Genomic DNA, 27819 nt, shown 5'->3' with positions numbered 1-27819 from the left:
TTCACAAGGTTCTTCAGTTGTTTGACTTCATCCATCAGATCAATTAGCATAGCTTGTTGTTTAGCAACTTTGCTCAATTCATCCGACATGAAGTTTAGAGATTTCCTAATCTCCTCCAACTCTTCCTCAACTACGCTACTGATTTTCTTCGGTGGCATTTTGTTTCGTTTTTTGTTTCGTTTCAGTACAAATCAGCTATATCAATTTAGTTTAGTTTAATTATTGTCACTTTGTTCTTTCTGAAGTAACTGCATGCCACAGGGTGCCGCCATCTTGAATCCGAGATTTACATTAGGAATGTATATCTAATGTGGGGTAATGTGAAGTAGTCAGCAGTCGTTGCATTTATTCATGCTTTTTTATGCCAGGTTGGAGTCAATGTGTGAGTATGAGTACTGCTGAGTAGTTGTTTTCTGTTATGGTCTGTGGACCCACAGTGGACCCCCTGATTTAGCCTTGGCCACCCCCTGGCCACTCCATGTAAAAAAAAAAAAAAAAAAAAATAAAAAAAATATTTGCTCCACCACTGATTACAGAGTAAACATACTGTATTTATAGCAAGATCAAATATTGTGTAAAGGCTGAAAAAGTTTTAGATATGTCACCGCACTTACATATAGTATGAGATAACAGTGCTTTTTCTTATCCTGGTTACTGTCTGGCTCTCCGTCATCTCTTGCCACAGCAACTGCATTTTGTTTGTGTTCTCAACCACTCTGAGGAATCAGCCACTTACAGCACTGTGTGTTTTGTAATGCTCTGAGTGGGGTGAGACTTTCCTGCACCATGTAAAATATAGTCTCACCTCACCGATCCAGGCAATGTTGATTTCCGTTGGCTCCTCTCAACCCCCACATCCCTTGTCTGACTCAGAGCTAGTGAGCCAAAATAACCACATGCCTGCATATTTTTCAACTGTTGTGGGACGGCCTCTGCTAATCGGATTAACATGAATGGTCCCGAAAGGGGGGTCGTGGCACATCTGCAACACACTGATAATTATGCAGCCTTAGATGTTTGTTCTTCTTTTTCTTTCCTGTTTTGGATAGGGCTTTTGTGCCGACATAAACACACACACGCACACAGGTCAGGTTACATTAATTATCATTGATCTTTGTCTGATCAACTGGTCATCAATGAAAGTCCATTATGCATAAGGTTAATCTAGCTGTGAGTGGCATGCAGGGCATGATGGGTAACATACTACTTTTACTGTTTTTACATTTATTTATACTGTGCACAATGTGTGAATTTTCTGTACGCATGGAGCTCTTGGTTGAACTACTAGTATTTGCAAATATGTGCTTTATACTACCAGAGCGCACTGCTGTAATGTATTCCAGAATGCAATTTGCTTTATTTGACCTTCAATTTGCAGTGTAAATCTGATAACAAAAAAAAAAAATGTTGTGCTAACATTTCCATTAACTTACGAAAATGATGTTTCTCAATGTTATCTGTAAACATGGAGTCAGAGACGTTTGGATCCATATGCAGTACTTTATTAACAGAATGGTCAAACAGGCAATGATCAGAGGACAGCGTCAGGTATGTTAGGGGATATCTAAAATCAGAACAAGCAGAGGTCGGGGCAGGCAGCAGAGAATCACAATCGGTATACACAATCCAACATCAGACACAGAAGGAACAAACACAGAAGGAACAAACACAGGGAAAACGCAAAGACTGAGAGTGACTGTACTGCTTATATGTGTGTGTATTAGCTGCAGGTGTGTGTGTGTGTGCAATCAGTCCCAGGAGTCCTGAGTGGAGTGCCTCTATTGGAGTTTAGGGGCACTCCAGCTGATGATCGTTACAGGGGCCTGCCGTGGGCCTAACATGGGGAACAGCGTGGGCCCTAACGTGGGCTTGACTCGTGAACAGGAGCCCACCAGGGCAGAGCAGAGGACCACCGCAGCTGAGTGGACGAGACAGAAGCCCACCAGGGTGGAGCAGAGTATCTCCGCAGCCGAGCAGTTGAGACAGAGGCCCACCAGAGCAGAGCAGAGGACCAACACAGTGGAGTCGATGGCACAGGAGAGCAAGTCTGGTAAGGTAGGACTGAAACAGAGAACAAGAACAGGTTAATGACAGCCTCCGTGGCGGTGAGGAGGAGGTTAGGGAGTTCCCAAACGGCCTCCATAGCCGTGACAGGGCAGGCGGTGAGTTCATGGATGACCTCTGTGGCCATAACAGGACAGACAGTGAGTTGGTGGATGGCCTTCGTGGCCATTACAGGACAGAACATGAGTTCGTGGATGGATACTACTGACACCTCCGAAGGTTCTGCAGCAGTTGCCGCCACCTCTGGAGGTTCCACAGCAGTAATAGTCTCCTTGACAGCAACACAACATGCTGAGAGAACATTGCTGGGTGCAACAGACAGGATGTGATGAGGCTCTGGAAGTTCAGCTGAGACGTGACAAGGCTCTGGAAGTTCAGCTGAGACCTGACGAGGCTCTGGATGATCTGTTGTGGTATGATGAAGCTCTGGAAGATCTGTTGAGACGTGATGAACTTCTGGAAGCTCTATACTGATTTGACTGGGCTCATAAAGATCAACTGTGACTCATGATGTTTAACTGTGGTTTTACTTGGGTAACTCTGACTCATGGGTATTAATGGTGACTTGACCTGACCCTGGATGGTCAGCTGTGACTTGACTGGACCTTGATTCTGGAAGATCAACGGTGACTTGACTTGACTCATGAAGTTTAACTGTGGTTTTACTTGACTCATGGGTCTTAATGGTGGCTTGACCTGACTCTGGACGATCAACGGGGACCTGACCTGACTCTGGGAAGTCAACGGGGACATGACCTGACTCTGGGAAGTCAACTGGGACCTGACTTGACTCGGAAAGATCAACAGGGGCTGCCATCTTGTGCAATGGCTCTGGGTTGGTGGCCATCTTGTGCAGTGATGCTGGGCTGGTGGCCATATTGTGCAGTGGCCATATTGTGATGAAGCTCAGGTACAGGGACCACAGAACGGAAAGGAGCTGGACACCTCAGAGTAGTGACCTCCTCAACTGTAATGTGAGAGCCACAAGACCGCAAAACAAAGTCAATAAACTGTTTCAGGGTCCAGCTAGGGTCTTCCTCTGGTAAATTTAAGCTTATATTAGCATCAAGACCACTCCAGAAACAGTCCTTTACCAAATCCCCATCCCCCATCATAAGGTGGCTATACTGAAGGAATTCTTCCACATAAAGCTCAATGGGTTGGCCATCTTAAAAAATGGAGCAAAGCACACTTAAGGTGTCAAATGAACTTGGAGCTGGCTCCATACCTGGTCTGATGCCCAATAAAGCTGCTGGATCCTGGTTTGGCGAAGTTTTCTGTAACATGGAGTCAGAGACGTTCGGATCCATATGCAGTATTTTATTAACAGAATGGTCAAACAGGCAATGATCAGAGGACAGCATCATGTATGTAAGGGGATGTCCAAAATCAGAACCAGTAACAAGCAGAGGTCGAGGCAGGCAGCAGAGAATCACAGTCGGTATACACAATCCAAGATCAGACACGCAAGGAACAAACACAGGGAAAATGCTCAGAAATGCCAGACAGAACTAAACAAGACTTTGCAAAGACTGAGAGTGACTGTGCTGCTTATATGTGTGTGTGTGCAATCAGTCCCAGGAATGAGGCAGGATGGGAATTGGAGTTCAAAAAAGGGAATGGACACAAAAGTCCTGAGTGGAGTGCCCTCTATTGGAGTTTATGGGCATTCCAGCTGATGATCGTGACATTATCTGAATATTCAAAATGTCAATGTTTTTTTTTTGTTTTGTTTTAAATATCCATTTTTAAAAATGTTGCAAACGCTAAGGGAAAATTAAATGTTATAATTTTGCAAACATTATAGCAATATTAGTTTTAGAACAGATAATGTTGAATAAACATTCTTTTATTGTTACTGGATGAAGGTTTGTTCATAACAGTAGTATCATTTCATCACCACATTTTTAAATGCGAAGACATTTTTACACAAAACTGGATTAAAAGGCAAAATAATTGTTGATAATTTCTACACGTCCCAATATTTGACATATCATACTGTCATGTGGATGAAGGAGGATGAACCCAAAAGCAGACAGTTGTCACAGCAACACAGTTTAATGAACAAATAACAGGAAAAACAAAACCCACGAGGGGGCAAAACAAGGGCTAGACAGACGAAGGATGACTAAACTAGACTAACACTTGACAAACTAGACTACAAAAGAAACAGGAACAAACTACTACTTTGACAAGACTCTCAACAGGCTTACTCACGGACAGCTCAAGGTTAGACAATGTACCGACCCAGGACAGAGAACATGAGGAGATTAAATGGGGAGCAAACTAATCAGGGACGGGTGACACAGGTGAAAGCAACAATCAAATGATTACGAGATGATGACAAGGGGGCGGGGTAAGGTGACAAGACAACGCAAGCACATGGCCCAAACAAATGGCCATGTGCTTGCACATAAAACATGGGCCTGTCATGATCCTGCCCCAAGACAAGGAAAATCAGGACACGAAGGCAGAATCATGACAGAACCCCTCCCTTAAGGAGCGGCTACCAGACGCTCCTCAAGGGAACATCAAACACGGGACATGACTGACTGAGACAGAGACACAAACCAACAATGCATGACAAATAGCAATAAAGGCAGACACGAAAAAACGACAACAGGGTTGGGATTAAACAACAAAAATAACAAACACGGGAGGGGGGGCGGGGGTACAACAAAGTTCATAGGGGGCAGTCCAGGGTGAACAGGTGGACTGGGGGTCTTGGGTGGACAGGACGATGGCTGATGGCGAGGGGTCCGGGCAGACTTCGATGGGGACACATGAGGAACAGTCTTGGGAGAAACAGTCCGGGGTGATGTGGTGACAGGGGTGACCGGGGAAACGCACAGGGGTACAGAGGGCGAAGAAAAAGGAAGCCCGACTGGGGAAACAGCAGGGGACACAACAGGACACATGACTGGGGTGTAGCAGGCGGCCGAGGAGTGGAGAGAGGAATGGAGCTCACCGAATCTGACTCTGATCCCACGCTCCACATCTCCGCCTTGGAAACAGCGTTGTCTGTAGCCGTCTCTGGAACAGCGCTCACGGCAGCTGACTGGGGTATGGCGCTCACGGCAGTTGACTGGGATTCGGCGCTCACAGCAGCTGACTGGGGTTCGGCGCTCACGGCAGCTGACTGGGATTCGGCGCTCACGGCAGTTGACTCGGCCGCGGCTCTCTCTGCGGTACTCCCAATAGCGGGCTCTGGGACAGCACCTGGGACAGCGCTTACAGTAGCGGGCTCTGGAACAGCACCTGGGAGAGCCCTCGCAGTAGCGGGCTCTGGGACAGCGCTTTGGACAGCGCTCGCAGTAGCGGGCTCTGGGGCCGGCAGAGATGAAGGGCGAGAGGCTCCCTTTCTCCTCCTCTTCCTCTTAGGTCGCGTGTGGTAGTCATAGCCGGACTTGTGACCGGTTGGAGAAGCTCAGCGGGATCTGTGACCGGAGTTGGACGAGTAGTCTCAGACAGCGCTGACTCAGCCGAGGATGACTCCGACGAAGAATCCCACAAAGTCCGCCTCCCTCGTTTACCATAAAGATTAACAGGCGTGGGAGGTGCCTCAGGACTCAAGGAGGGATGTGCCTGATCCCCCAGTGTTGCAACGGCCAGGAGACGACCCTCTGGGATCACTGGCAGCTTGGCCGAAGGTGGGGACCTCGAGGGGGAGACCTGCGGCTCCTCCTGGGAGATACTCTCCCATAGTTGGGCATAGTTCCGCAGGATCCACTCACCCTCGGACGAGTATGGGAGGGTGACCCTCTTCTTGTCAGTAGGGGAAGACAGCCAGCATTGTTTGCGGAACTCCAGTTGTCGCTGGAGTTCGGAGGACCCCCTGTCTGCTGAGTTCCTTTGTGGTCGGTACATTCTGTCATGTGGATGAAGGAGGATGAACCCAAAAGCAGACAGTTGTCACAGCAACACAGTTTAATGAACAAATAACAGGAAAAACAAAACCCACGAGGGGGCAAAACAAGGGCTAGACAGATGAAGGATGACTAAACTAGACTAACACTTGACAAACTAGACTACAACAGAAACAGGAACAAACTACTACTTTGACAAGACTCTCAACAGGCTTACTCACGGACAGCTCAAGGTTAGACAATGTACCGACCCAGGACAGAGAACATGAGGAGATTAAATGGGGAGCAAACTAATCAGGAACAGGTGACACAGGTGAAAGCAACAATCAAATGATTACGAGATGATGACAAGGGGGCGGGGTAAGGTGACAAGACAACGCAAGCACATGGCCCAAACAAATGGCCATGTGCTTGCACATAAAACATGGGCCTGTCATGATCCTGCCCCAAGACCAGGAAAATCAGGACACGAAGGCAGAATCATGACACATACTTACCTTACTATGTAGTATGCTGTAAGCAGTGCATCAAATTATGCAAATATGCCAGTATAATGAAAAATAGTCAAAAACACTCACAGATTATGTATATTTCTTGCAATATTTTTAATTGTGTATCTGATTTATTATCCCATGAGCAACATACAGCAGGTTCATTGGAACATTTTTGCTAAAGTCATAAAACATTTATATAAATTAAAAATCCACTGCGGTTTCCAGCTAAAAATTAACACTAGAAGCATTAAAACACCCACAAGATAGTTTTAGTGTACACAAATGCAGACTTGCCCAAAGAGTTGCTTGTGTATAGCCCCGTCAAACAGATTTAGTGTGCTTTCTTTTACTCCCAGTTCTAATTAAGAGCTGGCCGACTGGATGCTCCCCTGACAAGCACAAACACACATATACACAGACTTCTGCCAATGGATCTTAGGCATCACACACACACACACACACATACGTTTGTTTTTGTGAAAAGTGGGGACATCCCATAGGTGTAATGGTTTTTATACTGTACAAACTGTATATTCTATGGCCCTTCACCAACCGTACACCTAACCCTAACCCTCACAGGAAACTTTTGAACTAACTTTTGAAAAGCATTTGAACTATCTCAAAAAAATACTCATTCTGTATGATTTATAAGCGTTTCGAAAAATGGGGACATGGGTTATGTCCTCATAAGTCACCCTCTTCTTGTAATACCTGTGTCATACCCATGTCATTATACAGAGTTGTCCTGATATGTCACAAAAACAAGAGCACACACACACACACACACACTACATCTTATACACATTCCTGCCCCACTGGATGTTTAAACTGCATTTAAATGGGTCATTACATTGACCTGAGTTTAGCTTTTCACATCCATTCTCCACCCTCTCTCCAACTCTGACAACTTTCGTTCTTTGCCACTGTGCCTTTAAGAAACATCTATATATGTTTTTATATATATATGTTGGAGCCCTAAGGCTTTGAAGTCCTTCTCCAAGAGCACACTTTGGTGTCATAGAGTAATTACCATTTATAACAAGTAATATACACATAAGCAGGGTTGGGGAAAGTTACTTTTATTATTACAATATTGCGTTATTCAAAAAAAAAAAAAAAAAATATTACTTAATTACTTTTTATGTAAAGTCATGTGTTACATACTTTTGTGTAACTTTTCTGGGCTGGGCTTACTTGTTTGTTTTTAATATAAAAAGTTATATTTTTGACAAATATAAAAGCCCTTTCACACCAAAAGTTAAATGAATAAACCTCAGGGTGAGGGAAATGTAAATTCACATCTGTAAAGTGGAGAGTATATCAAACAAACCTTTCAGCTCTGCTGCCGTTCTGGATTGCATGAAGAATAGGAAACAGGAGAAGAAATTTGAACAGTCTTTAGCAAAAGATACATAAATGAAATAAATGCATTTCTAAAGTAATTTTTGGTTATTAGTATGGTTGATTCGGATCATCGAAGGCCACAGAGATTGGTGAATAAACTGTTTTGAAATACATTACAGGAAATTGTGTTATTTAACATGTTTATTGCAGATTTTCATCATATTCTGGGTTTGCATTTCACTGTGAGGAGACGAGTAAATGCATGTTTACATAAGTGTACATTAAATGTTTACATCATGTTTGCACAGCACCTTTACACTTACTCCCGAATTCTCTCAACATGTCGACAGTAAAGCTGTCAGTCAATAAATTGGAAAACAAAGCAACTGACATTACTTCTTTGGAAAAAAAGTAAGTTCTTTTAAATTAAAAAGTAATATGTTAATTTATTAGTTGCTTAAATAAAAAAAAAAATAAAAAAAATAAAAAAATCTGATTACGTAACTCAAGTAACATTACTTGAAATACTTTACCCTAATACTGTACATAACATTCACAATTTTGTGACTGGTTAGCATTAGCATATGCAGTCATTAGCAACATAAGCCCAAATAGCTTGTGAAGACAATTGGTGCTAGTAGATTTTATGTGACCCTGAACCAAAAAAAAAAAAAAAAAAACATTAATGTTTATGATACTATTTGGCCAAGATAAAACTATTTGAAAAATCGGAAATCTGAGGGTGCAAAAAAACTAAATATTGAGAGAATCACATTTAAAATTGTCCAATTAAATCCTTAGCAATGCATATTACTAATGGTGTGGTCAATTTCTTTAGTTGGTTGGGGGGGGGGGGGGTCATCTTGAAGTTGAAGTAATCAAATGATTACAATTTTTTTTCTTTTTCTTTTTTTTTATGAAAAAAAGCCTTTTTAAATTGATTATTATTTATAAGCTTTTTTTCCCCTCTTGGGGCCTGAAATTGAAGAATTTTGATAAATATTGATAATTAATATTTTGTTGAATGTGTTTTTGTGTAGCTGAATGAAAATAAATAAATGACGAAGTGTTTCTGCTTGGTCCTGCTGTTACTAACAACTCCATTAAAACACAGTTAGGTTTCTTAAGTTATAGCCTTCACAATCCTGCAAAAAAATAATGTTGTAAAGAGTAGCTTTTTTCAACTTCGACCTGTGGCAAAAGTGAAACACTTTCTTTCTAGTAAATTTAAACTAATTTCCTCCTGATTGGATTACTGTAACTCTCTGTACATTGGCCTACCTCAGTCTACACTGTCTCGGTTACAGATGGTACAAAATGCAGCAGCCAGATTGTTAACAGGAACAAAGAAAAGAGATCATATCTCCATCCTTGCATTATTGCATTGGCTCACTATAAAATTTTGAGTCGACTTTAATATTATTCTTTTTGCATACAAGCCATATGCAGCCTCTGGGTCATTTAGATCTTGTGATCAGTTAATTTTATTTGTCCCTCGTTCTCATTGTAAATCAAAAGGTGATCAAGCTTTCTCTGTAGTTTCCCCACAGTTCTGGAACAGTCTACCTTTGAACATCAGGGCTTCTCCATCACTGGATGCTTTTAAATCCAGCTTAAAGACTTATTTTTTTTACTCTCTATCATTCAATTTATACTGTGTATTTACTTTGAATAGTTGGTGTTCTATGAATATACATCTAGATTGATTTTGATACTTGTTTTTTTTATCTCTATTTATGTCCTATTTTTCTCTTTTAAAATTCTGATTTATTTTTATTGTAAAGCACTTTGGATCAATTCGGTTGTATTAAACTTGTGCTGTATAAATAAAATTAGTCTTGCCTTGCCTTTTTGACTGCTTTATAAAATAGTACTGACAAAATATAAGGAGCTGCTTTGAATCAGTTCCACGATTTACTTCACAAAATGAAAAGTACTTTGAATCAGTTCAACCATTTATTTCACAAAATATTTAGCTGTGCTTGAAACAGAATATCTGCTGGTGACACAAGTAAATGCAATGGACAGACTTGAGATCAAAGCAGCTACAATGACACAATGCTTTGAAAATATCTTCCATATATTTTTATGAAAGATTTAATAAAAGGTATTGTGGTATTATATATTATATTGTCTATAAAAACACATATCTATGAAAGGGCAACTGAATGACTACTTTAGGGAAGTCGTGGCCTAATGGTTAGAGAGTCGGACTCCCAATCGAAAGGTTGTGAGTTCGAGTCCCGGGCCGGCAGGAATTGTGGGTGGGGGGAGTGCATGTACAGTTCTCTCTCCACCTTCAATACCACGACTTAGGTGCCCTTGAGCAAGGCATCGAACCCCCAACTGCTCCCCGGGCGCTGCAGCATAAATGGCTGCCCACTGCTCCGGGTGTGTGCTCACAGTGTGTGTGTGTTCACTGCTCTGTGTGTGTGCATTTCGGATGGGTTAAATGCAGAGCACAAATTCTGAGTATGGGTCACCATACTTGGCTGAATGTCACTTCACTAAAGGATTCAAACTGACAAACCACTCTTTCTAAGCTGTTTGAAGATGAAATGTGTGACAAAGAAGCACAAGATGAATAATATTATTTTACAAAAAAAAAAAAACACCTTGATTGATTGTTGCATTTATCTTAATGCATGCATGATTGATACAAAAAGACCCACCCTTATTTTTTTCTTACAAATTATCCTGTTTTACTTAAAAAAACGAGTAACCAATGCTGGACCGATTCTGATGTTGACTTTAAGTAGCAGAATTTGATAATGTGTAACTTCACTGTTCAATAATGTCAGCCTTTAAGATTTGTGTGGTAGCTGTAGAAGTGTGTCAAAGAGCTGTGGGGGTATGCAGTGTCTGTCACTAGTTTTTCTCAACTTAATTATGACAGAAGTATCCGTGCTGGAGCAATTCATCCACTCAGAATAATTTTTCCATTATCAATCAAATAACAGAGCTTCCTGAGAAGTGAGCAGACTGTTGTTATTAGATTACACACAGAGCATTGCATCGCTGTTTGCACATTGAGAGATTGAGTGGAGGCCAGCACACGGGGGACAGGAGGGCGGCACAGCAGTGAGATTCTGCTTCAATTACAGTTCACCTTTAGTCTCTCTCTCCCTCTGTGGATGCAAGGGAAATACAGTGATGTGCTGGAATTCTCTAGTAGATTCCTTGGCATCTGGCGGGTTTGTTTGGAGAACTAAGACCAATGAGGATGATGAATGGATAGATCAATAAAAGCTCACATCACAGACACATCATAGAGATTGTTTGCATTTAGTAATAGGTTTGATGCTTGATGTAAATCTGGATAGAGTGATGAGCCAAAATAATTAAGTGAATTTCAGATTTATGTACCTTCAGGTGTTCCCAGAAACAAACAAACCAAAAGAAAAAAAAAAGAAAAAAGAAAAAAAAACTGTTATGGGATGTTAGCTGTTAATTTGTTTATTGGGCAAATAATAAATAAACAATAAATAGATTTAAGGGGTTGTTCACATAGAACACATCTTTGTATCTAACAAAAAACGCAAGATGCAGTTCTCAGGAATGTTTTTTTTTTAAAGCACAGCACAGAACACAAAGGTCTAAAGACATGCTTTTGAGATGTGATATGACACAGCAAGATAGACAAAGCACCATAGCATATCTGTTGCATAGCATTCTTTGTTGCAGCAATGAATTACAGTAACACTTACACTATGTTGTTATCAATAGTTATCTGATGGTTTTTTTTGGTGGGTTTTTTATTTTATTTTATTTTTATTTTTTGCTTGGCTGGCTAGCTAGCTACAGCACATTTATTTGTATTTTATTTATTTATGTATTTTTATTTTTATTTTTTTTATTTTTTAAACTTACTAGAATTTTGTTGCTGTAAAAGACCTCAGACCAAATACTTTTGTATTTCCAAGGGCAATTTATTTATTTTTTACATTTGTGAGGGCAATTGTTATAACTACCTTAATTATTGTATCTGTTGTCTTTAATGTCATATACTTAAATTTAACCAGATATTTAAATTAATCAAAATAAAAAATTAAAAAATTTCTTTTGTTTTATCTATTTTCAGTCAAGGACAAAAACAGCAGGGGACTCATATCATCCATCATCTTATCTGAATAAATAGATATATAGTTATTAAAATAAATGCATATTCCATTTGAGCACTTGCTTGTTGTCTTCCAGGTGGTGATTCTATACTTCCAGCCGAGTGTTTTCCGCTGTATCCTGCTGCGGTGGGTTCGTCTGCTCGGATTTGCCACAGTCTATGGAACCGTCACCCTCAAACTCTATAGGTACAATAATTATTACATTATAAAAAAATGAGTCACTCTTCCAGATACATGTATAACTTAAAATTTTGTTATTTTGGTCACAGTCGTAGTAATAATTATTTATTTAGTTTGATAAAATTCTAGAATGAGATATTGAGAATGGCTTATCTGAGCAGAAAAGATGATCTGTAACAAGTTATTTAACCATTACTAAACCAAAATAAAAAAAAATATTGACAGCAACTTTGCACACTGTGTTGTATAAAAATTTTTTACATTTTAAATGAGTCTATTTTTGGAATAATAAAATATTCTTTAAAATAAAATAAAACTTCTTTTAAATAGACTCTAAAATGATTTAATAATTTTCTATTTCAAGTAGTTGTTGTCTTTTTCTTTCTTTTTTTTTCATATACACAAGTATGCTTTTTAAAAATTCTGAACCTCCAGGACTTTGTATACCTGTCATTTGTGTGTTTTTCTCCACCATGTGCTCCCTCCATGTCCATATTTGGTTTTCCTGTTCCTGTCCTCGTTCAGTTCCAATTTTCAATCATTGTCCCAGGTTTTTTCCAGTGTTCATTTTGTCATTGATTCCAGGTATTTCTTGTCTTCCCCTGATCAAGTAGTGTATTTAAAGTCTTTCCTATTCTCAGTTTGCCTTGTTGGGTATTGTTCGTCCATCTCCAGCTACATGTACGTGTGTGTACCATGTTCCTTGTGGTTACAAATTATAAAGATTAAATTGTGTATTTGAAGTGTTTGCTGTTCTGAATTTCCCTAGTCTGGTATTATTCGTCGATCTCCAGCGATGTGTGTGTTCCATGTTTCTTGTGGCTATGGATTATAAAGATTGTGTTTGTGGTAATTATCTTGCATTGTCCTAGTTTCTTGCTTCAACACAGTAGCACAGTGTAACAATTAGATCCAAGATGTTTTGTTGTTCTACGTGTTGGATGTTGTTTGTATAACTGTCTACGACAGACACACGCTTCTAAGCATAGGTTCCTACGTCGCGAAACGCAAACTCTTGAACGCTGGCACCTTGTTTACATACACCGCATCAGAGCCCTTTGTCTGGGCTGCACGGGCGCGACCGAGGAAACGCCACCAGAAAAGAGGGAAGAGAGCCAGTGTCCTTGTCAGACTCAGACGTCATCCCCTCCGATCTCCTCTCCCAGCCATTTTGCTGGCTAATGTTCAGTCACTGGACAACAAACTCTGTGAACTGTGGGCACGTATCTCATACCAACGAGAAACAAAGGACTGCTGCATTATTTGCCTCACAGAAACCTGGATGTCTGCAGAGGTTCCAGACTCAGCCATCGAGCTTACAGGGTTCTTTGTGCACCGCTTGGACAGAACGAAAGAGCTCACAGGGAAAAGCAGAGGTGAGGGCATTTGTTTCTTTATCAACAGTCATCAAAGTCGCAAAAAGACAATACAAAAACAAAGTTGAAGAACAATTCAACACCAACGATGCAAGAAGCATGTGGCAGGGCATCAATATCATCTCAGACTTTAAAGAGTTTGGAGAATGGGCAACAACACTTCATCCCCGCTGACCCTCAACACTGGTGCTCCTCAGGGCTGTGTCCTCAGCCCACTCCTGTACTCCCTCTACACACATGACTGTACAGCCACACACAGCTCCAACGTCATCGTCAAATTCGCTGATGACACAATGGTGATCACCGACAACGATGAGACGGCCTACAGAGAGGAGGTGAGCACCCTGACTAAATGGTGTCAGGGGAACCACCTCTCACTCAACATCGACAAGACCAAGGAGCTGGTGGTGGATTTGAGGAGACAGACCAGAGAACACACACCCATCACCATCGACAAGACACCTGTGAAACAGGTAAGCAGCTTCAAGTTCCTCAGCGTTAACATCAGTGAGGATCTCACCTGGTCTACACACACTGATACAGTGCTGAAGAAGGCACATCAGCGCCTCTTCTTCCTGAGACGGCTGAGGAAGTTTGGAATGAGCCCCAGAATCCTATCAACTAGCAGACTGAGGGATAGCTTTTTCCCTCAGGCTATCAGACTAATGAACAGTCAGAACTAATACACCCTACAGCAGTGGTTCCCAACCTTTTTCCTTGGTGCCCCCCCTATGTACATATTTAACAATCCATGACCCCCCCCCCCCCCCCCCATAGCATATATATATATATATATATATATATATATATATTAATGCTATGCACATAAGCACACACACACTGTATATAGTAATTAAATGTAGTTTTTTTAACGACATTTAATGATTTTTAATGACATTTTGTTACATGAATACACAGGAAATGTTCCTTTCAACTTCAAATGTTTCCTTTTAGCCTAATATTTTAATTTTTACACAACTAGTAAAACTCAGTTGTTTCTCTTTTTTCAGGATTTTGTGTATAAACATAGAATACTGAATGTTATGAACGTGATGTTAAATATGAACGGTAGAATGCTGTATGTACTTACATGAATGCATGCACAGATCCTTATTTTTTTACAAGGCTAATCATAACGTCAGCATAAATGCATAACACTAATGTCCACCTTGGGCTTGCATGCCTTTCACTAGTGATGGAATGTCAGGTGTAATGCCAGTGACAGCCAGTCTAAAATCGCTGTGGACTTCCAGTCTGTTGCGTGACTTTGTTTTTATAGCCACAAGGGCACTGAAGGCTGTCTCAGAGAGGTAGGCGGTACTGAAAGGAAGAATGATCTTTGTAATGGCATAGTTTGTGAGTTTAGGTGCGACAACAGGTCCCCTGGCTATCCAAAGCCTTTTGAATCCATTCTCCTGGAAGTACTTTTTTGACAGTGAATCAGTTTGTAGTTCAGCGAGCTCATCTTCACAGCCAAGGTATTCCACATCTTCAAACCTGGATGTGAAGGGATCCATAACCCACGACTCCTTGGATAATGCGTCAACATCCGCAAAGAGGGATTTTATAATTCCTGTTGTAGCGCAGTCATGTGACGGCAAAACTCGGCATGCAAAGATGCACTCACGGTACCCCCAGAATGTTGAAGCAGCAGTGGAAAGTGTTGTAAATGTCCCTGTGACATATTTCCAGCCCTGTACTCCAGCTTGCGCATAAAAGCATCGATTGCTTCTTTGCACTTCAAGATGCTGTCGTTTGCCAGTTTTTCACCACAAAAGACACATTCTGGCCGAGACTTGTCTTGGCCTTCAATAAAACCAAAATTTATGTAGGTTTTGTAATAGTGTCTTAACTTTTTCTTCGCTCTATGCTGCTCAGTGCTCCTGTAGTCTACACTGAAAACATAGAGCGCCCTCTCGCGGCTGTAGACGGTAATGTTTTCTCTTGGTTCTTGGTTCTAAATACATGCGACTTATAGTCCAGTGCGACTTATATATGTTTTTTTCCTCGTCATGACGTATTTTTGGACTGATACGACTTATACTCGGGTGCGACTTATAGTCCGAAAAATACTGTATGTATGTACATATTGTGTATAATGTGTGGTGTTAACTGTAAATATGTCTAATAGTACACTGTGTGTACTGACTATATGTATCTGGATATTGCACATTTTCACCTGTTGAAGTCTGTATGGTTATACTGTATGTTCATTGTTTCTGCCATTTCTGGCGCAAGCTCAGAAGAATTTCACTCACCAAGGCACATGTGCTGTGGTGATGGGACAATAAAAGTGACTTGACTTGAATACCATTGTAAAAAAGAGGTACCTTTAATTGTACTGAATGTGTGCTTGTGTACTTCAAATCAAAAAGTTATGATTAAGAAAAAACTAAAACATAGGCACCTAGAAGCATTGTTCTTTTGATTTTAGTCATGAATTAGGCCTACATACACACTACACTATAGCTTTGTTATCCCTATTACATTTCATATGCAAAAAGACTATTATTCAGACTTTGGATGCAAAAAGTAGGTCATCATATCAAGGGCGACCCTTTCCTGTGTGACCTTGCAGCATTAGCCTCTCCTGATTTAGCTGCCGTGAAACCCTTTTAAGCACAGTTAAAGTTTGTATTATCTGTAATTTCCAATTAAAGTAAGCATCCTATAAAGTGTCAGAGCTGTATGTTCCAGAACTAGTTCATCAGGGTAAAGTACATTTTAAACTACACGCAAAAATTGGAAAATAAATAACAGGAGGTACCAAAATGGCCACAGTGTATTACATTTTATTGAATGGTTTGGACAACAAAATCTGGTCTCCAGAAGAATATGATAAAGGAGGATCTTGCACACAGCGTGCACAGAAGAAAATTTGGGCTTGATGATATGATATATGCTGAATGTACTTAATGGCATTCATAAATAAGGCAACAGAAATGTATGAATTATCTTCAGATCTGGACAGAAATGGGATAATACTTAATTGGGGTGAAAATTTACACATTGCTTAGATCTTTTTTTTTTTTTTTTTTTTTTACTAGACATTTATTAAAGGGGTTTAGATGTCATGTTATCAATGTGACTTAAAGACAAACGGTGATAATGAAGAGACTCTGCACGCTATGGCCAATTATAAGTTTGTTTGATAAGACAGATTTTGAAAAGTAAATAAATAAATAAATGGTCCACATCCAAAGAGAAAAATGTATATATTAATATGTCTAATGAAAGCAAAATAATTCTGATCCAATCCAATATGGAAGTGTTGCTACAATGGTTGCACTGTTTTCCAGGGTTCTCAAGGTGTTCCTGTCACGTACAGCTCAACGGATCCCCTACATGACCAGCTGGAGAGTGTTGCGTCTACTGTGTGTCATTCTGCTGATTGTGTTATGGTTTGCAATAGCCTGGACTGCCGCTGTTTGTCAGAATCCAAACAGACATCTCGCTCTCATCAATGTGGGCCTCACCACTGATCGGCTACAGTTCAGCATGTGTCTGCTGGACCGCTGGGACTACATGATTGCTGTGGGTGAGTAAACCTGTTACTTTGGAGCTTTTTGTATGAGTTTTTGGAATTTTAATGAGCACAAGCTGGAATAAATTACTAATGGAATCAAACAGTCTGGATAAAATGCTTCCAAATATGGACTCTTATTTAATGAAACAAAGTACAGAGAATCTCATCAAGGCACTGTTTAAATGAATTACTGACACAAAACTTGAACTTATGGGTCATTCACTCATCTTACTGTCATTCTAAACCCATATGACTTTATTTCCTCAATGGAACACAAAAAGCAGTATTTAGCTAAATGTTCCCACTGTTCTTTTCCATATAATGAAAGTGAATGTATACTAGGGCTGTCGAGTCAAATCTTAAATGTACATTAAAAAAGTGCTTGCAGATCATATGAATTATGAAATAAAAGACCAATAAACTGTACTTAAAGAGGGTACACTTTTATTGTACTGGAGTGTGTTATGCAGTATTACATTTAAAGTTAAAATATTTTAAATGCACAAAATTATAACTTCATTACAAATGTGTAATTACAAATATATTGAAATACGTGACATAGATTCACACCTGTATTTAAGTGTTAACATATAGTGCTGTCCATTGATTAACCCATTTTTTTCTGAAAGTAAAAGTGATTAATTGCAGGACAGTTTTGAATACCACTGCATTTTAGAAACATGTTGTTAAATGTGACTCATGTATAACAAATAGGCAGCGTTAATCTCATTTTTGGTAACTTCATGACTTAACTGATGACATAACTACAACATTTCATCCTCTTATTTTCGTTTGCAATTTAATATGGAATTATACAGTGCACACCACTGTGTTTGTACTGTGCTACATTCACAGTATAATGGCTGACAAGACAGGGAAATTAGTTTACTGACATATGGCCTGACAACATCTCATCTGGCCACAGTTCACTGTTATTTTACTGAAGCGCCCTCATCTAGAGCATGGCGCGGAGGTCAAATTGGAGTGACCATCTGAAAACACTCCCGTTTAATATGGACATAAAGACATTCTCCATCTAAATAAACTCAATTCTTGTCAAGAAAAAAAAAGAGACAGAAGCAGCATTTTTGAGTTATGTGGCCCACGAAAATTAACCATGGTAACCACAAATTAACCATGGTTTTGCTATATTAATCATGGTTTAACCATGGTATTTGTAGTAAATCTGTGGTTATACAAATGGTAGTCATAACGCCAAAAAACCATGGGTTACTACAGTTTTACTATAATAAAACCATGGTTATTTTTCGTAAGGACCCTAGCTGCATTTATTGCATTAAATATATTTAATGCTTTAAACTGAAAGATAAAATAAAATAAATAAATTAATAACAAAAAATAATAATAATAACAATAATAATAACTGCTACATGCTAATTTTGACCGCACTAGTAAGTGTATTCTTTAAAGTATATAATTTGCATAATAAGTATTACTGTTGTGGAGGGCATTATCAAATCAATATCCATATCCATCAGTTGATCAGAAATCTATCAGTTTAGATACAACAGCTTTAGAGCTGATCAGTATTACCTACATTTTACCGGAGTTAAATTTAAGTTAATTTGACTACAGTCTAAGCTTGAGTTCCTTGATGCAAGTTGTTAAGGAAGGTGGAGGAAACATTGAAGTGGAAGGTGTGCTAAAATAAATCTGAATGCCATCAGCATAAAAGTAGAAGTTAAAACCTTAGTGTTTGATTATTTGTAATAATCCGGTAACTGGTAACATAAATAGTGCAAAGAAGAAGCCCCAAGACAGAACCTTGAGGTACACCAGAAATGATGGATTTGGTGGATGATTTGTGCTTCTGGTATATAACAAATTGTTGCCTCCTTGTCAGATAGGAGGAAAACCAGGCAAAGGCTGGCCAGAGATTCCAGTTACTGAAAGCCATGACAGGAGTGTCTTATGACAAACAGTGTCTAAAGCTGAGCTGAGGTCTAACAGAAGGAGAGCGCTAAGAGCACCAAAATCAGAAGCAAAGAAAAAAAAAGATCATTAACAACCTTAACCAGGACTTTTTCAGTAATGTGTAGCTAGACTGGAAGGACTCATAGATGGTGTGTGCTGTTGAATAGGCCTGTAAATGTAACTGTAAATAGAAGACCGATAATAATTCTGCACAGTTTAAATACTGTTTACTGCATGCATTTTGAGAGTAGGGTATGCTAATCAAAACACAACAACTGTAGTAGATCATTACAGGCCGTGATGTTTGTAATACAAGCCAAGGAAGTGATGAATCAATGCTGCCTTGGCACTAATTGCAGACACAGAGTGAATCTCACAGGAAGCATCAGTCGGGCTGTGATGAATCAAATTCAGCACAAATGTTTATCATAATGTCGTATCCTCAAGCATGGCAGATTTGAATGTGCCCAATCTAACACCTGGACCAGTAAGCATCACATTGACGGTGACAAATCTTCACTGGGGGACACATGTTTATTGATGTCATGTCAGCTGACTGGCTAATTTTGTGTAGGATGTGCCAATAGGGGATGGAGAATTATAAAACTTTGGACTACCTTCCACAGCTTCATCTGTAATTGTCTGTCAAGCAGTGTCCAGAGAATATAAGCAAATCTAGATGGATTTTATTGCATTTATTGAATATCTCTTTTCTCTATCATTCTAGCATGTTCAATCTAGCACTATATTAGTTTGTAACAAAGTTTTTGACAGCCACATCACTCTCTGGTCGATCTGGGTACTGGTAAGTCCCATGTACTAGTAAGTTTGGTGTTAACTTTATACTACCTCTCTTAAACAGCTGAGTTCCTGTTCCTCCTGTGGGGTGTCTATCTGTGTTATGCCGTGAGGACGGTCCCCTCAGCGTTTCATGAGCCACGCTATATGGCCATCGCATTGCACAATGAACTCATCCTTTCTTCCATTTTTCACATTTTAAGGTGAGTGAATGCCACCAAGGACTTCCTCATTGTTCTCCAAGAAGTGGTGTGACCATCTCCCACCCATGTTACATGCGAGTATTCTCTACCAAAAAACTTTTATGTACCATTTAGTATTATTGTTAGGTATTTACAGAAATTTTGGAATATAATACGTTTATGAATTATACAAGACACAATTGCTTTGTTTACTTTAAAGAAACAGACTCACATTTAAAAATATTTTTTTTATAGTTGGACAAACATCTTACTTAAGCCCCATCCACATCTGGTTTCAACTGCATACAGATATAAATAACTTACACATAATTGCAGTGATTAGGGACTGAGGCTTTCAAGTTCAAGACAACACAAAAGCACCTTAAAAGTTGCATATGGCTTGTGCTCCATATTCCAAGTCATATGATTTATGTGAAGTACTAATCTAAATATAAGCTGCTATTCTTTGAAAATCTCCATTTCAAATGGGATGTTAACCACTATGAGTCTTAAGAAATGTCAATCTGTTTCATTAATGGAAAATCCTCCAAAGAAATAATTCAGAGGATAGGATTTCTTGAAGCTTTGATGAAATTCTATTCATTCATTTGCTTTGAGATCCTTTAATAATCAGAACCAATTTGGATACTCTGCAAAATATAGTCTCTCTTCTACTGTTGCATTATTGCACTAAAATTATACATTTAGCTTACTGGTTTGAAAGGTTTCATCTAATTTATTATTATCCCTTTTGCCCTTTCAGGCACACTTTTGACAGAAACCAATGACATGACATCATTCGAATATCAAGTCAGTTTAGTATTGATATTTTTTATTAAGCTATCAGCTCTGGCATTTTGACAGTGGTTAAAACCCTCCTGTGCTATTTGAACAATTGTATAGCTTTTTAGTTCTTATGTTAATCTTAAATGCATTTTTTTGAGGAAGCTCAGCTTCCCCTGCCCGATGGACTGACACTGCCTTTTAAAGAGTAGGTTTAGAGTTGTGAAGAATATGAATATCTAAAACAGTAACGATGCATTCATTCAGGAAGGGACTTGAACTCTTATACAAGATAAAGGCAGTTGACTTCAAAGGCAGGGCATGCGATTTTTAGAAGAGCTGCATCGCTTGCTGCTCTTTCCAGTGTTTCTACAGTAATTAATTACAGAGCCATGTTCATAGTGTTACTTAACTATCTGTATTTTGGTGCAATAGCACCCATGTCCTTTCATCATAAAAAGTAATTAGTGCATTGTGGGAGTGTTTTCAGCATACACGGGTTCTTTTGTAGCTAACCTCAGCAATCTCAGAAGGTGATGTAACAACAATAAGAGGAAACTTTATTTTCTGCATATGAACGAACATGTCCATGATATTCCATGTGGCAGTGCATCTGTCATCTCAGAGGGACCATCAGTTTCCAACTAGATTAAAAGAGCTGGAAGCAACAAAGCTGCAAACCTCACTGCAAACATGATGAAGGTGAAGACAAACCTTAAAAAAAGGTTTGTAATAAGGTATAAATAAAAAAAAATAAACTTGTTATATTGCAGCTGTGCACATGCTCTTACATAATTGTGACTGGAGGTTCAAAAATGGCTTGTGTCATTTGTAAATGCCATTCTACCTTCTATCTGAGGCAACAATGTGGGTGCATCTCAAACTGCTCCCTAGCTCTAGAGATTAGGAATCAATATATTGTGTACAAATCCAGACACTTGCAAGGACCCTGGTTCACTACACATTGGAACAATGATTACTCTATGTCCGGCGATAGGACTACATACAACGTTGTAAAGCGTCACCACTGGCAGGACCAGCATCTATTTTTATACTCTTTAAACACATTGTTCTGTTACATATCCTTATAACATTTCATACAAATTTTATTTATAAATGTTATCTACCAGTGTGTTTATGCAGGCATATAAACAAAAAATGGTTTGCCTTTTCAAATCATCTTCTGTGTCATTACAGTGTATTTGACTTGACTTGAAAATTTTGAAATGTCCAAAGAGGGCAAGCTTCATGGGACTGCTTTCATGTATGGCCTGACTAGTTTAGCGCTGAGCACTGACAATATATATGCATTTTGTTCCACACTTCAGAAATGTGACATAATTTCCGATAACAGAGAATAGTGAGCATCAAAGCTTCCTGGTTTTTGTGGTGCATTGTGGGATTTTTCAGGAAACTAAAGTTCCAGTGCCCTGGAAGGATTTTGCAATTGACGATGTGTTCCACACGGGATATATCACCCTCCGAAGGGCACTTCAGAGTGAAAACAATCATGGCCACCATGCTGAAGGTTGTTTGTCATTCCAAACCGAAGTGCTCAAAACTGCCCACTTCAAAGGGCCCTTCAGAATGAAGGATTTCGAAAGGACACTTTGGGTTCCCACGACCCTTTGCGTAGATTCTTTGCATGATGACGGCGCCTCCATGTCTGCAAGGGATGATGACACAGAAGGACACTTCAAGAAATAGTTGTTTGGTCCACTACATCAGGGGTTCTCAATTCCAGTCATTGCGCCCCTCTGCTTTGCACATCTTGGATGTTTCTCTTATCGCTTCAGACCTTTGTTCTATTTGAATGTAAAGTGCCCTGCGAAGTGGAAATCATAGGGTATTCTGCCATGATTCCAGTTCGAAATGGAATGTAAAAAAAAAAAAATGTTAAATTCAAAGTTAATTTAAGTGTGTGAGACATGAACTTAAATTGTATTTTTTTACAGAGGTATATGATGTACTTGTTTGTGTGTGAAGTCGTTGCGCAGCGCAAATCCGTGAATGAATGTTCCAAAGTGAGGTAAACTTCAAAAGATTTCCCATGCTCAAGGAGTAGGGAGCAATGAACACTGTGCAGAGACTATGTCAATGGAAACACAGTTCATGCACGGAGCTAACTTTTAAAGAGCTGATTATATGAATCAGGTGTATTAATAAAGAGAGACATGCAAAATATTTAGAGCTGGGGAGGCGCGAGGACTGGAATTGAGAACTGCTGCCCTACACCCTTCAACCCTTCAAAGCTCTCACTCCGAAGGTTAAACCCTTTGAAGGAATTGGGGCATAGGGATGAGCTCTTCCGGATGGATTGCAGGGTGAGACAACCCTTAAATTGACTGACTACCTGATTTGTGCCCTGACTAGTAAACAAGGGAGCTGAGTTAGACACAGCCTGTATTCTTTACAAATAAAACTGTCCCACAATGCAATTGCGACTAACTCATATGAAAAATGTTCACTCAAAGATGGCAAGCAGCCATAAATACACTTTTGTTCAGTAGTGTAAAAACAGTGATTAGAAACACATCCATCTCATTAAAATGTTAGTTCAACCAAGATAATCGAAGGATATAGACTATTGAAGGGTTAGATTAGCTACATGGCAATGTCAGAGTTAACTTTTGAGCATCAATCAACGTTCACACTGAGATCTACTAGAAATTGATTTAAACTCAGTCATTGTGAATGGGGCTCTGCTCGTGCAGTTCAGGTGTGCCTCAGGAGAGCTCTTCATGTGGCTTGAGTTTTAAATCACCCACTTACTAGGTTTCATTTAGTAACAATCCTGTTTTTGTAGGTACAGTAGGTGAACTGTTTTTTTTTTTCATCCTATCGCCAAAAACAAAATAAAAGCTGTAGATGATTATTCATTTTTCTGTAAACCCACCCACAGGTTCACTTTTGCCCCTGATCTGCACCCAGACTGGATGTTGATGCTATTATTTGCTCACACACACTTGACAGTGTCTGTCACTTTGGGGTTACTGCTTGTGCCAAAGGTAATCCCAGCAATCATCTTTCCTCTGAATCATTTATTAGCTAATATAATTTTTTTTTTAGAATCTCTTAAGCACTTACGTCTTTCCCACAGTTCTTGTTTACGGGTAATCATCTAAGGGATGACATTGCTACAGAGGCTTATGAAGATGAATTGGACATGGGGCGGTCAGGGTCATACCTGAATAGCAGCATCACATCAGCCTGGAGTGAGCACAGTCTGGATCCAGAGGATATTCGGGTAGGTGCCATGCTTTCTTTCAGGCTTCCTTTTCCCCTTCACTCTCTCCTGTCTTAGCAAATAACTGAAATGTTATAATCTGCAAAAATCTCTTGCCCCCTTGTCACATAACTGACAAACATACTGAGCCATGGCAGTTTTTTATTGCAGACACCAAAGGAAATGGGCCAGCTATGTTCTATTAATGGCTGTGGCATAAGGTCTTGCGACAGTCTTTGGGAAAAACGTACCAACGTGAGCAGAGGTTTTTGTTTGTTTGTTAGAGCTGAAGAAGTCTCTCGCTGAAGACCCACATTTTGTTAATAGGAAGGGAATTTTGTTAATGGAATAAAGTTCTGCTCTTGGTATAATTTCTGTTGATAACTTCAAGACAGCTGTAGTAAATGCTTTGAAGTTCTTCAGAGGCTATTTCAGACCTAAAAATAAAATATATATTTTTTTCATATTTGACACTGTCCCAGACTGTCCTGTCTCTAATTAGTGTAAAAAAGCATGTTGGTTTGTCTAATGTCTTCGAGGCACTGTCTTTAATTTCATATAATGACTAGTTCTGCATGTTTTCTGTGCAATAGAGTGTCTGCTTCACTTTAACTAAAGTCATTTCATTTTTATGCTTTTACATCTAGACATAAGTTAATGACCCATTTTGTCTTCAAATCCACAGGAAGAGCTGAAGAAGCTCTATTCCCAGCTGGAGATTTATAAGAGGAAAAAGATGCTGGCCAACAATCCTCACCTGCAGAAGAAGCGCAGCTCCAAAAAGGGCCTAGGTCGCTCCCTCATGCGCCGCATCACTGAGATTCCAGAGACAATGGGCCACCAGTGTAGCCGTGAGGACAAGGACCTGGGTGAACATGGGAGTAACCGCAACAGCATCTGTGTCCTGAGAAAAAACCCTTTTGAACCCACACACTCTGTTAAGCCTGCCAAAGATGAGTCCTTGAAGAGCAAAGTTTTCTCCCTTAAAAAGTCCCATAGCAGTTATGACCATGTTCGGGACCACAGTGAGGATTCCAGCAGTTCAGTTACTGACAAGATGGAAGTCGTAAACACAGAAGGCTCCCTTCTTGAAACCCTAATGGGCAAGAAGCTGGTCAAAAAGTCCTGTGAGAAGATTGATGCAGCCAGTGATTCAACAGAGTCAGTTCCCTTGGTGTGTAAGTCAGCCAGCGCTCACAACCTGACAGCTGATAAAAAACCTATTCATCCTAGAACATCCATGCTGCAGAAATCTCTTAGCGTTATTGCCAGTGCCAAAGAGAAAACACTTGGTCTAACAGGAAAGGTCCAAGCAGTGGAGGATTCAACAAAGAAAGCTAATCAAAAGAACAAGGATACCAAGACCTCAGCTGAAGCTGAAGAAAAAGAGGGTTATCCAAAGATGATTGTCAGTCAGTCGGTGGAGTATAAGCAGACAGCTGTCAAAACAGGTATAATGAAGCCACAGATTAGTGGAAGCCAGCCCTCCATTTGCACAGAAACAGCCAAGGGGAAAGACCTGTATGACCTCTCAGAGGTGTGCCCTTGGGAAGTGGAGGACTTGCCCACTCCCTCCGAAAACAAGGTCCAGAAACACGTGTCTATTGCCCCCGAACAGACCACCACAGTCCATGGAAGTAGTAACAAGGCGACAAAGTCACAACAGCAAAAGCAGAAAGGCACAGAGCAGTCAAACTCTGTGGCAAGACATCCAATTCAGAAAGATACTGACAGAACAGACACATGTCCATGGGAGGAAGGAAATGAGGACCATGGTCAGGAAATGGGGCCAAAACCTCACTCCAGTAGTAAACTTGCCACGTCCCAACCCCAGGCATCCGGAGAGGTTGTCACGGTTTTAAAAGCTGAGTTCTGTCCATGGGACTTTAAGGAAGTGGCGGGCAAGCCAAAGAACTCGGATTGCTCCCCTGATCAGAGCAGGCCAAGAAAAGACACCACACCAACTGAGATCAAAGGGAAAATAAGCTCCTTGCCTACTGAAGTTAAGGGCAAGGGTACAACACCTACAGAGGGCAAAGCAAAGGGTGTTCTCTCCGAGCCTACTAAATCCAAGGGCAGCTCACTTCAGCTGCCCTCTAAAGCAGAAGTGTGTCCATGGGACTTTGAGACTGTGTCAGGTTCCATCTCTGAAAAAAACCCTTGTTCTCAGGTTTCTAAAACAAAGGAGACCCATGCTAAAAAGAAGGGAACTTCTCCTGTCAGAAAATCAGAGATGGAAAGAGATAATGCAAAGGGTCTTGATTATTACAAATTTAAATCAAACGCAAAAGACAAGTTAACCTCTGGCAAAACAAAAGAAATACCTGCCATCCAGTCTAAACTGGCTGAGGTTTGTCCATGGGATGTTGATAGTAGTCAGGAAATTGTCTTAATGGAAAAACAAAAAAGCCCAAATGTTGCATTAGCAAAAAGCAAGCAAGCAGAGGCATGCCCTTGGGATTTTGGAGCACCTAGTAAAGAAGTCAACCGGAGCACCAGCTCATCCACTGACAAACAGAAAAGTTTAAATTCCAAAGGCAGAGTTACTAGTGGTGTTAATATGTCAGATGTCTGCCCATGGGACTTTGATGAACAAGAATCAACAAAAAAGGCATGACACTTTACCTGAGTGAACCGTTAGTCCTCATTATATGTGCTTTTTCTTTAATAAATACACCATGGAATAAAATCTTATTTATGGTGATTTGGAGGGGAAAAAAAATCTACATGTCACACAAGCTGCCTTTCTCTTCAACCTTGTGTTTTCCCTTTGTGTTTTTTTGGAATTAAAAAAAAAATAATAATTTGTAATGACTCACCAGGCATTCCAGATTTTAAAGTATTGGATGAACCTTTAAATAGAAATGTAGTTTACAATTATGCAACTCTTTATGTGCAATGTAAACAAGATGCCTATACAGACTACGTTTATCCTCCTTAACATTTGAACTCTCATAACAGCTGCATCTGTAGCCTCTCCTTGACTGTGGCTTCTACAAAATATTGTACAAATACCTGTTACATAGGAAGGTGTGGAAAATGCATGAAGTGTCATGGAGTAAGTCTGTTCCATTTCCTTGTTTTCTTTTATTTCATACATTACTGTCTGGTTTGAGAAAAAATGAATATTTGCCAAAGATAGAGGTAAAATCCAATAAATCTGAGAAATCAAACCTCAACAGCATAATAGAGACACTGCAGTTGTACAGTGAGCCGAATTCATGTGGCTGCTAGATAATTAACCTGTAGCACTTTAATAAAGAACAAACTTAAAAAGCCAGATGTAAACTGGACAGAGTTCCATTCATATTTGCCCTTGTTTGTTTTTTTTTGGCCTTGCAGTTTTGCAGTGAGATCATATGTGAACATCTGCAACACTTTTCTTGTTTTCTTGACTAGAAACAAAAAACTAGAAAAATAAAAATAAATTTACAATGCTTCCAACTTTGCTGATATATTATCCTGAATGTGCCTATTTAAATAGTCCTGTACCAGTCTTACTTTGAATTGGGAGATGTGAAACCTTTGTCATAGCCCATGTTGCAAATACTTACTGAAAAACTTGATGAAACTCAGCATCTTATTTTTCGAAAGGAATTAAGTTTAGTTTATATATTAGTAATGTTGCAAAATTGTAAATGCTTTTTGAAAGGGGTACGCTATAAAAAAAAAAAAATCCACTACTCAGTTCATGGGACCATAGATTATTTTCTCTCAACGCATGGCACAAAATTAAGGTTTCTGCCTGTAATGTCTTTACATTTTGTCTTTTACAAATAGAACACTCATGACCAGTGTTGGGTGTAACGCATTACAAGTAACAAGAGTTATGCAATCAGATTACTTTTTTCAAGTAACTAGTAAACTAACACATTACTTTTTTATTTAAAAGAAAATATCTGAGTTACTTTTTCAAAAAAAGTC

General features: G+C 39.7%; 1 protein-coding gene across 1 annotated transcript in view; it reads left to right on the top strand.

Annotated features, from left to right (window-relative positions):
* The window catches only part of LOC132124024 (probable G-protein coupled receptor 158), a 164901-nt gene extending 137336 nt beyond the window's left edge, over positions 1–27565 (top strand). Inside the window, exons 6-11 of the mRNA XM_059534757.1 lie at positions 11966–12075; positions 16745–16983; positions 19769–19907; positions 23572–23677; positions 23770–23916; positions 24581–27565. Of these exons, the coding sequence (XP_059390740.1) occupies positions 11966–12075; positions 16745–16983; positions 19769–19907; positions 23572–23677; positions 23770–23916; positions 24581–26512 (2673 nt within the window). The 3' untranslated portion in view covers positions 26513–27565. The remainder of the gene's footprint in view (positions 1–11965; positions 12076–16744; positions 16984–19768; positions 19908–23571; positions 23678–23769; positions 23917–24580) is intronic.
* Positions 27566–27819: the final 254 nt, after the last annotated feature.

This window comes from Carassius carassius, chromosome 42 (genome assembly GCF_963082965.1).
Source record: "Carassius carassius chromosome 42, fCarCar2.1, whole genome shotgun sequence".
Lineage (NCBI taxonomy): Eukaryota > Metazoa > Chordata > Actinopteri > Cypriniformes > Cyprinidae > Carassius > Carassius carassius.
The sequence above is the reverse complement of the archived record's forward strand: the minus strand, read 5'-3'. Positions and strand labels throughout refer to the sequence as shown.